General features: G+C 37.8%; 2 protein-coding genes and 3 long non-coding RNA genes across 7 annotated transcripts in view; 2 read left to right on the top strand and 3 right to left on the bottom strand.

Annotated features, from left to right (window-relative positions):
- Positions 1–399, top strand: part of LOC105165345 (probable polygalacturonase) — a 3,121-nt gene extending 2,722 nt beyond the window's left edge. The window contains exon 8 of the mRNA XM_011084327.1: positions 10–399. Within this exon, the coding sequence (XP_011082629.1) occupies positions 10–399 (390 nt within the window). The remainder of the gene's footprint in view (positions 1–9) is intronic.
- On the bottom strand, positions 831–1,552 carry LOC105165210. The gene is made up of 3 exons (XR_848079.2): positions 1,510–1,552; positions 1,358–1,414; positions 831–1,272 (listed from the first exon to the last, which is right to left on the bottom strand). It is a non-coding gene; the product is annotated as an uncharacterized LOC105165210 (long non-coding RNA).
- On the bottom strand, positions 1,707–2,091 carry LOC110012154. The gene is made up of 2 exons (XR_002287307.1): positions 1,867–2,091; positions 1,707–1,744 (listed from the first exon to the last, which is right to left on the bottom strand). It is a non-coding gene; the product is annotated as an uncharacterized LOC110012154 (long non-coding RNA).
- Positions 2,304–6,449, top strand: LOC110012155. Of its 2 annotated transcripts, none has more exons than XR_002287308.1 (3): positions 2,304–2,960; positions 4,569–5,020; positions 5,169–6,449. It is a non-coding gene; the product is annotated as an uncharacterized LOC110012155 (long non-coding RNA). The 2 variants fall into 2 exon arrangements; XR_002287309.1 differs by lacking the exon at positions 2,304–2,960 and having other exon boundaries at positions 4,312–4,762; positions 4,872–5,020.
- On the bottom strand, positions 6,773–13,289 carry LOC105165209 (kinesin-like protein KIN-14I). Of its 2 annotated transcripts, none has more exons than XM_011084140.2 (19): positions 12,852–13,289; positions 12,201–12,367; positions 11,927–12,070; positions 11,545–11,781; positions 11,399–11,467; positions 11,040–11,108; positions 10,756–10,833; positions 10,508–10,639; positions 10,328–10,409; positions 10,095–10,190; positions 9,834–10,007; positions 9,639–9,745; positions 9,367–9,545; positions 9,025–9,186; positions 8,704–8,957; positions 8,461–8,624; positions 8,184–8,360; positions 7,310–7,803; positions 6,773–7,207 (listed from the first exon to the last, which is right to left on the bottom strand). In XM_011084140.2, exons 1-19 carry the CDS (start codon positions 12,970–12,972, stop codon positions 7,078–7,080), a joined length of 3,036 nt encoding a protein of 1,011 aa, XP_011082442.1. In that variant the 5' UTR covers positions 12,973–13,289; the 3' UTR covers positions 6,773–7,077. The 2 variants fall into 2 exon arrangements, with proteins under 2 accessions (XP_011082442.1, XP_020550484.1); XM_020694825.1 differs by having other exon boundaries at positions 10,756–10,830.

The following is a 14,101-nucleotide window of genomic DNA, read 5'->3' as shown; positions in this document are numbered from 1 at the left end:
TACATGAAGGACATTTTTGTATCTGATGTTTACATGGAAAATGTACGACAAGGAATTGAGGCAACAGGTGAGTGGAATTCTCATCCAGACGACAAATTCGATCCTGATGCACTACCAGTTGTTAGCGACATCACGTTTAGGGACATTGTTGGTGTAAATATCTCAACGGCTGGCAACTTTTTGGGGATTGATGAGTCGCCATTCACTTCAATATGTCTGTCGAATGTTTCTTTCTCCATCAACTCCGACCCATCTATGTCCTGGCTATGCGCCAATGTCTTGGGCTCATCTATTAATGTGTCGCCCGAACCTTGTCCACAACTCCTAACCTCATCTTCTGGTGCGTCCCGTGATTGTTTCATCTTCTCACGTCCAAGCAGTCGAGTCACAGACCTGTGATTCTCCGTTTATTGGATCCCGATTAATTCATTCATTGATCTGAACGGCGAAGGCCAGCAGAATCTTGAAGGTGGTGTCAGGTCATTTTCCATTTTGTGCATAGAGAGAGTCAGTTTTCTACATTCATGTTGTAAGAAAAGTTTTGGTAGTGGAGAACGACTCAGATACTTGTTGCAAATGAGCATTTGTTTCATTTGGTGTTGTTAGTGATTACATTCACATTTTGTACATTCTTGGAACTGGAGATTTGTGAGATTTGATTGAATAGAGAGTGGCGAGCAAAGGTTGTCATAATGGGGGAATATACAGTTTGGAATTTTGCAATAAAAGTTTTGGATTTTTTAATGCTTTCTTTGCTTGAAAGTTAAAAAGTGTTCACAGTTGGGATTGCTTTGAGAAGTGAAGCTAAAACACGCGAATGAGAATGGTTATTGTTTCTTTACGTTTTGATCATATCAAAACCCTTTGAAAGACCAATCAATCTATATTATTACATCTGAATCAACAATCTAGCAGAAAACATCATAAGACAACAACAAACGTCTCATTCCTTAACTAATGTACATAGAACATAACATGAAAAATACACAAACTTCTTGAATGCTAGGACCCAAAATCAAGATTCACTGCTACATTAGACCATTGGTGGGGTTGTGCCTTTTTGAGGAAAAAATCCGTCCTTGGACGCCATGCAACGAACATCTCACCACGCGGCTCTTGTTCGAGTTTCTATAGACTGGTAGTCGTCTTGGTTCGTCTTCTTTTAGCCGCTGGTTGATGGGATTGAGTGGGCTGAAAGGGGAACTTCAACCTTTCATCTCCATCAATCATCTCCACCAACAACCTTCGAAGATCCTCCAAACTCCTCTCTTCCTAATCACATTCACAAGCATTAATTTTTATATGATCATTACAAGACAAAACTCTTAATCATGCTCATCATTCTACTCATGAATACCTGAGATTTCTCACGTTCAATCATCGAAATCATTTCTTGCATGAACTTATCACACTCCTGTAAACATGCACAAAGCTAGCCTGTCTTAGATTATGTGTCAGACTTTCCATTTTTACACTGAAAAACACCAAACGGTTTTGACTTTTGCTTACTTTGTCATCATCATCATCTTTCCCTGGCAGGTCAAGTAATCAAAACTGTAAAAATGAAAATAATTAATCATTCATTCTGGTATAATTATACATCAACGTACGTAAGAAGGGTTTTTTCTTCTTAATTCAAATTATAAATTACATTACCTGAATATGCTTCTTGAATTTGTTGAAACTTGTCTTTTGCCTCTCCGGCGACTGCGGGATCCTTGATCCGCCTGTCTGGGTGCCATTTCTTGCAAACACCCAATGATGAAATAATTCAAACTTCTATTCACAATTTCACATAAAAAAAATTGGAGAAACAGATGAACTGATCAAGAAGAAGACGACAACAACGTCGGCGAAAATTATTACCAAAGCCAACTTCCTATAAGCTCCTCGAATTTCAGTATCCGAAGCCTGTTTACAGATTCCCAGAACAGAATAATAACACGAGCCTTCATTACCCACTACTTCCATATTCAAAACCCCAAATTTTACCTGAAAATCTTTGTTTTATCAATCATCAAATTGTATAGAACGAAGCAAGAACATTGAGAAGTAGCAGTACTGTGATTCTTCAATATTTCTTTTGAAGGCTAACTTGAAAAATGGCAAGAAAATAAAGTGTGGTGAGTAGACAAAGGGAGCTGACTCGGAAGAAGGTTCCAGATATTGGGAAAAGGTCACCCCACTTTAACGAACTGGGCTTTTGTAATTATTTATCCTCTTCTCATTTTGTTGTCGAATGATTGCAGCCCACATATTGGTTGCCTTTGGGTTAGGACAAGATGTCATCCAAGTAAATGTAAATCACATGTTTGGGCAAACCTGACTAAGTGTGGTGGTAAGTTGCTATGTTGTCACCAGTCACATACACACAGGGACGATCAGGTACAGCAGACCTGCCTACTTTTTTATTTATGTTGGGTTTTCCGTTGGTAATAATAACAACAACATGATGTTTCTAGAAATCATTCAAGTTAACAAACATGAAGATCTATCTGTCTGATAAGATTCTCCTCAATCTGGTCTAGGAATCAAAGCAAACATTGCAGTTAATAAATGGGAGATGCCATGTTTTGCTCTTAAGGCAAATCCCAATGGCTCTGTAGAGAGGATATAAATTTTTATTTTTTGTTTACCGCACACGCCCAACATACAGAGGAAGAAAACGTTGACAGAAAGGCAGAACATGATATGCCAAGAATGTGGGAAAACTGGTCATCTCAAAAGCACATGCTTTGAAATACATGGGTACCCTGATTGGTACAAAGCCCTTATGAAAAAGAAGAAAGGACAAGATAACAACAATCAAGTCTTTAACACTGCTGAAGGTGAAAAACATGTTGTAGCTGCAGCAGGAGATACAGTCAACAAGAAGGTTATTTCAGAAATAATTAAAGCTGAGCTCCGAAAGATGATGGCAGAAAATAATCTTAATTACTCACCATTTGGTCGTTTTTCAGGTAACCTCTTGCCAAATGCCTCCTTGAACTATCTAGATAAGAATGTTTGGATTGTGGATAGTGGAGCATCAAATCACATGTGTAAGGATGATAGCCTTCTTAATTCCTTCTCAAGATTAATGACTGAGTCATACATTCACTTAGCAGATGGTTCTAGACAATAAATTAAGGGGATTGGTGATGTAACTCTATCAAATAAGCTTAAGCTTACATCAATCCTCTATGTTCCAGGACTTGGATATAATTTACTGTCCGTAAATAAAGTGTGTAATAACAATTCTGTATCGTTCATGTTCTCCAACTCTTGTTGCATCTTGCAGGACCACAAGATTAGAACAATTCTTGCTGTAGGAAAAGCCATAGGGAAGCTCTACATCCTTGATACAACATTATTTACAACAGAAATCATTAAACCTTTTGAGAAGAGATCAGATTATCCTTACTGTCTTACTGTTTTTAATGATTTCAATGTATGGTATAAGAGGCTAGGTCATTCTTCAGAATATGTACTTGCACATATTCCTGATTTAATGAATAATCATGATAAGGGAAGTACCTGTGACATTTGCCCCTTAGCTAAACAACACAGATTACCCTTCATAGCTAGTGAATCAAACTCTATTGAGGTTTTTGATCTTGTACACATAGACTTGTGGGGGCCTTACAAGCAACAATCCTTATCAAATTGCATCTACATGATGACAATAGTTGATGATTATAGTAGGTGTACATGGACTTTCTTGATGAAACATAAATATGATACTGTGCCCCTACTTGTGTTTTTCCAGAAAATGATACATACTTAATTCAATAAAAGAATCAAAATTATTAGAACTGAAAAATGGAAGTGAGTTTTTGAGTAAAGATTGCCAAAAAACTTCTTTAAAAATGAAGGGATCATTCACCGTAAAATATGTGTTTACACACCCCAACAAAATGGAGTTGTTGAAAGGAAACATAAACACCTCTTGCGAATAGCAAGAGCATTGATGTTTCAATCCTCACTTCCTTCAATGTTTTGGACTGAGGCTATCCTCACTACCACTTATATTATAAATAGGTTGCCCTTTGTTGTCTTGAAATGGGAAACTCCTTATGAAAGATTACACAAGAAACCTGTTGCATACTCTCATATGAAGGTGTTTGGATGCCTTTGTTATGCAACAAACACCCAATCTTTTAAATCTGAATTTGATCCTAGAGCACTAAGATGTGTGTTCATTGGATATGCTCTGGTACAAAAGGGTTATAAACTCTTTGACATTGAAAGAAAGGTCACGTTAATCAGTAGAGATGTAATATTCGATGTGGACATTGATGCCTTAGATAAAAGATGAAATGAATCCTGCTGACTATCTTGTTCTTCTACCATTGAATGAACACAATGAAGAGATTGATGTGGACATTGATGCCTTAGATAAAAAGGAAGATGAAATCACTAATGATGTTATGACAGTCCTAGCAATTAGGAGATCCAGCAAAAACACATCAAAACCTGCTTGGATGTCTGATTTCATATGCAATTATACTGACTTGCATAACTCTGCTACTGTGTCTGCCATATCTGCTACATATACTGGCTTTGTTGCCTCTATCTCATCATTGCAGGAGCCATACTCCTATCAACAAGTAGCATCACAACCAGAATGGGTGAAGGCTATGCAATATGAGCTTAAGGCTTTGGAAGATAAACAAACATGGGATGTGACCCCATTACCACCTGACAAAAAGGCAATTGGATGTAGGTGGATTTTCAAGTCAAAATTCAAACCAGATGGTTCATTGGATAGACACAAAGCCAGGTTTGTAGCTAAGGACACAACTAAATAGAAGGGATTGACTACTTTGAAAGCTTCTCACCAGTGGCTAAGGTTGTTACAATGAGAACACTCATTGCATTTGCTGCTTCAGCTGGATGGGAATTGCATCAATTGGATGTGAATAATGCATTTCTCTATGACTATTTGGATGAGGAACTTTACATGGAACCACCAGAAGGTTATGCAGTTCCTTCAGGATGTGTGTGCAAGCTCAAGAAGTCCTTATATGGACTTAAACAGGTATCCAGACAATGGAATTGTGAATTCACTTCAAAGCTGGAGTCTTTTGGATTCAACCAATCCAAAAATGACTACTGCTTGTTTACTAAGGCCTCTCCTCAAGGATTTCTTGCTTTATTAGTTTATGTTGATGATATTTTACTTGCAGGAACATCATCAATTCAAATTACTGAAGTAAAACAATATCTTGATCAACTATTCACCATCAGGGACCTGCTAGATACTTTCTTGGCTTGGAAATAGCTCGGGCTTCCGAAGGAGTGGAACTTGCTCAAAGCAAATATACAGGATATTGTTCAAGACTTGAAGTTAACTGAGGCTCGCACCACCAACACACCTCTCCCGCATGGAATCAAGCTGAAATCAACTTCATATCAAGCTCTCCCTCATCCAGCCATTTACAGAAGACTGGTGAGCAGACTTCTGTACCTAAACTTCACAAGACCAGACATCTCTCCTGCAGTACAACAACTTAGTCAATTTCTCCAAGTCCCTTGTAAAAGTCATTGGGATGCAGCCACACATGTAGTCAGATACTTAAAGGGAACTTCACATAAAGGACTATTATCCCTGCCAACATTAGCTCCAACCTTACGGCATACTGTGATGCAGATTGGGCCTTTTGCCCAGACAACAGAAGATCCTTAACATGATATTGCATATTCTTAGAAAAGGCTTTGATATCTTGGAAAACAAAGAAAAAAAATACTGTTTCTCGCTCCGTGGCTGAGGCAAAGTACAGAGCCATGGGCTCTACTGCTTGTGAGCTTGTCTGGATTGCAGCTCTTCTCAAGGATCTTGGCATACACATTTCTTGTCCAATTCCTTTCTTATGTGATAATAGGGCTGCACTACATATCATTAGCAATCATGTGTTTCACGAGAGAACTAAACACTTGGAAATAGATTGCCATTTAGTACGTGATCACTACAAGTCTGGCTTCCTTGCTCCTACTCATGTTTGATCAAAGGATCAATTGGACAACATTTTCACTAAGCCATTGACAGGACCCCTCTTTCATTCTTTTCTTCGCAAGCTGGGCTTATAAACTTCACAGTTGGTCCAGCTTGAGGGGGGTTGACAGAATAGTGATGCTCAGAAGTGCAGTGACTCGAAGTGGAAGATGATGAACAGGGATCATTTTTTACTAAGGCCTAAGAAAATTGCTGTTCTCCAAATGACACTAACGACGCTATGTAAATTAAAGAAGGCAGAATTCATCTCACGCTTTTATACTTCAGTTTTTAAGCTTTCTTATGTAAATACGTTTATATAAGTGGAGTAGCACTTTTAGTTGTTTTAGTGCACTAGCCGTTGGATAGGTGGTTAGTTTAACTTTCTTTCTTCATTCATATTGTGTATATATATACACAGATGTATAGCAGCTGCACTAGAACTCCATTTTCTTCTCGAATGAATGGATCTGAAGTTTTCTTGTTCATTATTTTCCTTCTTGACAGTGCCTGCAAATTGCAATGGTCTTGTTGATATATTTTCAAGTTCCTTCACCAATTGACAGTTCTCCACAGGTTAAAGCAATGTATCGCACTGTGCCTTTTCATTTCCCTTAATTTCTGGTATTTCTATGCTAAGGGTTTTTCCTAACAATTATCATACAAAATAACTAATTCAAAATCGATATTTATTCGGAGTTAATTTGTATAATTACCCTCAAAACTACTGTTATCATAAAGATAGTTTAGTCTGATCAAAAATTGAAAGTAGCTTTCAAAATTCAAACTCATTCATACTGTTATAATAGAAAATACATTATTCACAAATAAGAATGAAGCATCAGTAAGTGTAAGTTCTACAAGCCCATTGATGACATTACAATCGGGTGAAGTAAACAAAAAAAGAAACTCCCAATACGAGCAACTGGAGTTGTTGCTGTTTTTGCCTATGTATGAAGAATAACTCAGAGAGAAAAAGAAAAAAGAGAAAGGAGAAGAAAAACCATTAACAAACTCTACATATATATTCTCTCACTCTCACCTCGAGTAAAGGAAAAAAATGAAAGATTAGGAGGGCGTCAGGGCGACCCTAGACGATTCTTCTACTTCCTACTCCCTGTTTTACGTTTTGTTTCGGTGGTCTGTCTTCCACTCCGCGGTGGAGGATGGCCTTGGCCACCTTCATGAACTGCTTTTCGCGATGGTGATGGGCCCAATTTTGGAATCATGGTCCTGATATGACAACAGGGAACAGAATTCAGTAAGCTTTCGAGTTTGTTAATTATGTCTTACATAAGACATGATGTAGTTGCTGAGGCAAGATATGGACGTTACCTGAATTCTGGGCTTTTTGATTGTTTTATATTAGGCTTCTGGACCTTAGGAGCAATACCATTGCTGAAGCCTCCAAGCTTGGAATGGTTAAACTGCCAGAGCAAATCTGGCTCAGACGAGTCGCTGGTTCCAGCATCAAGCTCGTCCAAATCATCCGTAGTATTAACATCAAACTGGTCATTTGAAGGATATAGGCCAAATGACTTATCAGAATAGTATTTCGTAGAATCTGATAGATATTTCTGATAAATTGCATCGGAAATGTTGCTGTTGTTAGGCTCCCAAGTAGCTAACGGGTTTTCGGCTCCACAAACAGGATCTTGCTTGTTCACCATGAGCTTGTCCACCCATTCACCTGAGCTGATTAATTCTCTATCATCGTCCCCATTGTTTTGGCAAGGGCTGCTGACAGGCGGCCAGGTAGGTGAATTTCCAAGTAGCTCATCTAGATCCAAGCTTTGCTTCTTTTGCCTCGATGCAGAATTGCGGTGAACCTGTGAACTCAGCAGAAATCAAAATTGGAAATAACAGAATCTAATAGAAAAGACCTGGTTCAGTTTCAGTAAATATATTTGATCAAGCAAAGTTAACTGGTACGTTTTGAAGATGTTCCCCATGGGTTTTATTTGTTTTTAGGTAAAGGTAAATTTCATTAAAAATTCAAAAGTTTCCCATGGTTGTTGCCATGCTTAAGCATTTATCAATGCATTATTAAAGAAATTCTAAGCATTGAATAATTATTTATTGAACCAATCTCCAGCAACCATAATTGAACCATCTATTTGCAGTTAACTTATAACTCCTGAGCAGCACTCTGAGACAAACTTGACAAATAGTAAAATGAGAGACATTTCAACGGTTAAGATTCATTTACCTCTATGTTTCCGACATCTTCCATCGGTTTCCTGAGCCCATTTGGTGATTGCAAGCTAGAATTTAAATTAGGTTGTAAAAATGACGGCTGCATGCTACATGGACTGCCAGATATCTTCTGCTGCAGGGACACTGGTTCCGCGTCTTTCCTTGCTAAGGCAGCTTTAAGAGTGGCAACCTACCACATGAATAGACTAACTGAGCCATTGAACAAATCTAACTTCTGAATGCAGGAAAAATGAATACACTCCACAAGCTCCAAAGAAAAATTTTGGAACCTGTTCTTTTAGTTCTTTAACATCTGCAGAATCCTTATTTACTCGAGCAGCACCAAGTTCAACAGTGGCAACACGTTCAGCAAATTTAAGCGTACTAATCGTCTCTCCAATGGCATCAGGCTCAGGGCTTATGTGAACAAACATTAGTGTCTTAGCTTGCCCTCCTGAGTAGAACAATTGGCATCAGAATCATGTTAAGAATGGCGAAACAAGAAAATGATTTGTAGAGCCTGTTATCCTTACCAAGTGAGTCCTGGAGCAGTTGGGTGAGTTTGCTATTTCTATAGGGGACATGTGGACTCTTTTGTGCAAGAGAGGAGATCACATCACCTAGTGCAGAAAGAGATTTATTAATATGCTGAGCCTCTTTGAGTCTGTCACCAGTCACTTCTGATTTGTCGACTCTCTCGCTCCCGGCCAGATCAACTAGATGCATGCAGCCCCGAAGAATATTCCCAGAAGTCAAATCTCTTCCTTGGACATGAACTGTTAAACAACTGCAATGAAATGAACTTTAGTTAAAAGGTTACTTTAGAGGCATGAGGTTTAGCTTCAACTGCTCACCTGTGTGAGCGACTACTGCGGTCATTGAGAGCTGTTGCACCAACAGCACGATTCCTTTGTCCAAGGTTCATCAGATCAATAATGTCAGATGTTGAAGAGACACGAACCAAACTTGCATCTGGTACACTGAGTCCTGTCTGAGAACTATTTCGAATTTCTAATGTAGTGATAGTGAAGGAATCCTTGAGCTAGAGCTTTTCTTTCACACCATATAATATACATAAGGTGATTGTATAAACCACAAAAAGTTGGAAGTTTCATTTTGATGGTGGTCCTAACAGAAATTATAAATGAATTCTTAAATCAATGTATTAGGTAAGAAACTAGCTTTGGAAAGGATATCTTTTGCTTAGGCCATCAGTATTGAGGAGATCCCTCACTTGCTCATTGTAAATCTCTATCATCTGAACAGAGACATTGTAGCAGAAAGTATCCTTTCTTTGGTCAGCAAGGAGGAACAAATCACGTAAAGCCCTGTAATTCACTCCTTGACTCTGGTCTGTCAGTTCCTTGGGTCCAGTCTGGATAGATGCAACAGCATTAACATCAATGTTGGCTCTCGAACAGAAATCAGGGTAAGTGGTTATGTAACAGATTAATGGCTGCTATCTCACCATAGTGTAAGTTTTTCCTGATCCTGTTTGACCGTAAGCGAAAATGCAGACATTGTAACCATCAAGGACCGATCTTATTAGTGGTTGGGTGTCTGAAAAGACCTCCTCTGCAAAGAGATAAGAAGCAAACTTTGGAGATATTTTCAAATCCTCGAACAGTACACAAAGTGAAAATTCTGCAAGTCAATGGCCTACCTTGAGTTGCAGAAGGCCCAAACACTTTGTTAAAGTTGAAGGATTTCCGTGCTTTTCCATTCTTGGCTAGAGTGTTTATGCTAATAGTTCCTTCCTCAATATGATCCACAGTACTCAAGTAATCAAATTGTCCAGGCAGGAATGGTCTGACACGACAATAAACCCTAATGCTCCCTGATTCAATTAAAATATTCAGCATTAATTTACTTAAAAATAGTCAGAACAGGTAAATACAATAAGACTAAGAAACATTAAACTTACCTTTTAGGTCCTGGACTTGGTTATAAAGCTTCCGGTTTTCCTCAAGAACTCTATGATATCCAGAAGCAGCATGAACTAGTCCATGAATATGGAGGCCTGTAAAGTAAGAGTAGACTTGGGTTAAAATTCAAATAGTAAATGAAATAGTCTAAACAAAAGAACACCCAGCACTGCATCCACTATATTGAGAACATATAAATAAATGAGGAAACCAAAACTTTTCAAATTCCTACCAAGATTATGAATTTCTTCATGGAATTTCATTTGCATGAACTGCATACCAGCTTTGGTTATAGAAAGAGTTTGCTTCAGGACCTAGAGATCAATGACAAAGCACTTTTTTCAGCTTTAATACCTTAGAGGGCGAAGGGATTGTTTAAACATGATGGAGAGTGCACCCAGTTTCCTCTTACCGTAATATCTTCCTGCTGTTGATCAACGATCAACTGTTGCTTCATCAATCTACTTTCTGATTCTTCATCACATATGCTATGCTTTTGTAATATTTCATCTCCCCTCGGCATTGCAGCATTCTTTTGTTCAGTCTTGTTTAGGAAAGAGGAAACAGATGTATCACCAAAGCAAACATAATCCACGAGAAATCAATCTTTAACAGATAAGCAGTAGATTTTCTCAAAGCATTTAATTCGAAAGGGACTACCTTTACATTGGATGAAGAAGGCTTTGAAACGGATTTGCTACCATGAGAAGTATTGAAGTCTCTAAAGGAAGCTTTCTTCTGGTTGACAAACAAACAAATAAACAAGAGACAGACCAAATGAGGTCCTAAAAGCGATTTCATAAGTGTTTGAGATATCCATGTCATATAAGCAAAGTTTCTGTCAGTTGAAAATTTGCAGAGTAACTTGAAGAGGTGAACCAAAATAAAATTACTAGAACTGCATAACGAAGTGTCCAAGTAATAGCAAAGAGAACAAACTATACCAATTCAATTTGGCTTGCAATGCGATTCTCAAACTCCTCCACGACCTTACTTAATACAGATTCAACAAGCTGTAATAAAACCAGAAAGTATATCAGCTCCAGTCAGGGGTTCTTAACATCATCATGATTTAAGAGCGCTAAGTTCAGGAATAAAAAAAAGTATAAATCGAGTACGCACACTCATTAACCCTCGACATACTGAATTCTGATTCTCAATATCATACTTAAAAAGAAAATTAAAAAGAGTTGGTAGCAAACATCTTTCATTTGAAGTTCCTAGCCAAACTTCCATCCAAACCAGGAAGCATAAAAAACATATGTGATTACAAATTTGTTTGGAAGGTGCACATCATACTTACATTAGGAACTTCTTCAGGCTTCTTATCCAATAGAATTGCTCGAACTAGCATACTCAAAGAAGAATTAGACTGCAGAGAAAAGAAAAACAAGATGAAGAGAGATGCTAAAGTAGACTAAATTCCCACTTCAATGAAAGCTTACCCACCATTCTGTTAAAATCTGTGTCGGTGGATATGCCATTTTGAGATTTCTCATTTATGGACATACTCCTTGACAGAGAACCCGTGAATGGCTCAGAATTTTTGCGGACAAATTGTTTCCCACCTGGAGATGTTTTAACATTTCCACCAAATTTCCAAACCCCATTTCCTCCTGTCTGTTTCCATTCGTTGTAGGACTTAACTGCCAACACACAGTTTACGACCCTTGAAGATTTTCCTCCCTGAAAAAAGTCAATGATTTCAAATTGTCATTTAGCAAAATTTTAAGTGATTAGTTTAGTGGTTGCAATCTTATGAAACAACCAAATGACTATTCATCTTATTTTGTGTATTGCTCAATGAAATTATTTTCCGATGGAGACCTACCTGCTCCAGATCAGAGGCCTCAAAAGTAGGCATTCCCATCTCTTCAACGGCTACAAGAAAGTTCCTCACATTCTCAAAGTATTGATACGCTGATAATGCAGCACCATCCGGAATATGGGAGGAGTCGCATGGACTCTCAACAACCTGAAATAAATGGATTGGGGTCAATCCTAATTATGATCAAAGGCTGCTTCGCTGCACGAAAACTATCATGATTCTGAAAAATAAAACAAGAAAAAAGCTAAAGAAAACTATGGGAACATCTGTTACTGACCTTTGGCACAGCTCCAGGCTGAATTTTGTTAAGTGCATTGCATAGAATTATTCCACTTCTTAACCCAAGCCTAAATTCTTCCTCAGAAGGCTCGGCTGGTAAATCTTTAGCCGACACTACTCCAACCACTTTCCTCAGCCATGCGGCAGCTTCATATCTTCTTATTGCTGCGTCAACAGAAATGGACTCATTTATATAATGCGAAATGTTGGATACGAAATGATGCAATCGTATAAAAGCAGATATATATCTTTCCACAGCATCTCTTAGGAAGATACAGAAATGTTGTGTCTAGATCCACACAACGGGACTCATCGAAATTGCCATGCAACTTTGGACGTTTACTTTCAAATTCCGCCGTGAAGCTTCAGTTCTTGAATTTCATTATGGAAGTACATTTATTTTAACTTCATTGAAGATACTGAAGAGTCAGTTTTACTCTACCAAGCAAACCAACCATCATGTTTCAAAGAAAAGCTAGTTCCGGATTATGAAAATAGGAAAGTCCAAAGACCATTCTTTCATATATTCTAGTTTTAATCAACCCGAAGTCTACGTCAATTTAAACCAAAAATCAGAACATTAGACTGTGTTAGAGGATTTATAGCCGTAAACTACCAAAATTAGCTCCCCAAATATTTCGAAAATTACCAGCCTCTTCCGCTCTCCGAGCATCCAAATCAAGACCACGAGATCGCCCCCCGTGCTGTTGAAGAACATCCTCCACAACTGACGCCACAGAGAAGGACAATGCACCTTCAAGAGCCGCCATTCCAAATTCAACAATTCTCGAATTTCAACACTCCACCACAACCAGAATCATCAAAGAAATTTCAGATAATTAATATGCAAATCTCTGCGTGACACTGGATGAAGAAGGCTCAAAAGCAGAGTGACTAAGGCAGGCTTCAGCATCAATACAAAATGCACACAACATACAATAGATATACAGAAAGAATGATTCAGTTTGTTCTCAGCCTAAGCCTATACAGAGAAGCAGTGGCCATGGCTTCCCCCCTTTTCTTTTCCTTTTCCTCTCTACAAACTGGAAAGCTACACCTCTGCTTTATACTACTGATGCCATGACACTGAGTGTGCCACCTTTTGAATATATCTTTGCCTAAGCCCACATGCTCTCAAACGTCGCCCCGAACCGCCAGCCTTGGGATCCAACTGTTCACCTACTTTTATAAGTCGTGTTCCACAAAACATCTATTTCAAGACCCCGTTTTTACTCCGCCAAATTAATGCGCTGTCTGTAAGCGTTTCTCAAAAATAAGTTAAAAAATAATATTTTTGTTTTATATTTTTTACTTTTAAACGGATTAAATTAAATAATTAAAAATTATAAACACCTAACTTCCTACCAATTTCTCCACCTTGTTGATTAATTGTCTGTTTACACAAATAACTCATGTCTTTTAGATAAGTAGATATACACTCACCAAAAACATAAACATCATTTACACAAACTATCTCTATCTTTTTGAAAAATTACACATACACTCCCAAAAATGTCAACATCATTACATAAACTCCCTCTATTCTTTTGCTGTTATGTGAAAAAACAAGGTAATCTGTGTGAACAAATCATTGAATCAGGGGTATAAATTTAGTTATTCCTTTTATTTTTAATTGATGTGTTCAAATACTCCCAACTTTTACTGTTATTTAAATCACAACTTTCTCAACAACTTATTTTTGCCACAAAAGTAGAAACTACCGTAAACACCCTTTAATTACTAATCACACATAATTTGTACATCATTAGTCATCAAATCAAAATTAAGTTTTGAAAGGAAAAAAAAAGCAATAATGGTGGAATATAAACAAATTTAGGGAACAGACTCCTGGGGTTTTTACTTTTACATATACAGTGATGTATATTGGTAATAAATATT

The sequence above is a fragment of the Sesamum indicum genome, linkage group LG6 (genome assembly GCF_000512975.1).
Source record: "Sesamum indicum cultivar Zhongzhi No. 13 linkage group LG6, S_indicum_v1.0, whole genome shotgun sequence".
Classification (NCBI taxonomy): domain Eukaryota; kingdom Viridiplantae; phylum Streptophyta; class Magnoliopsida; order Lamiales; family Pedaliaceae; genus Sesamum; species Sesamum indicum.
The sequence above is the reverse complement of the archived record's forward strand: the minus strand, read 5'-3'. Positions and strand labels throughout refer to the sequence as shown.

What these genes read in the sequence shown, in the direction of transcription:
- LOC105165209 (XM_011084140.2), bottom strand. Translation starts at nt 12,972, where the DNA reads ATGGCGGCTCTTGAAGGTGCATTGTCCTTCTCTGTGGCGTCAGTTGTG. An exon ending in TGAAGAAATTCATAATCTTG is followed by an intron (nt 10,191 to 10,327) that starts GTAGGAATTTGA and finishes CTTACTTTACAG; the next exon opens with GCCTCCATATTCATGGACTA. An exon ending in ACTGATGGCCTAAGCAAAAG is followed by an intron (nt 9,187 to 9,366) that starts ATATCCTTTCCA and finishes CACTATCACTAC; the next exon opens with ATTAGAAATTCGAAATAGTT.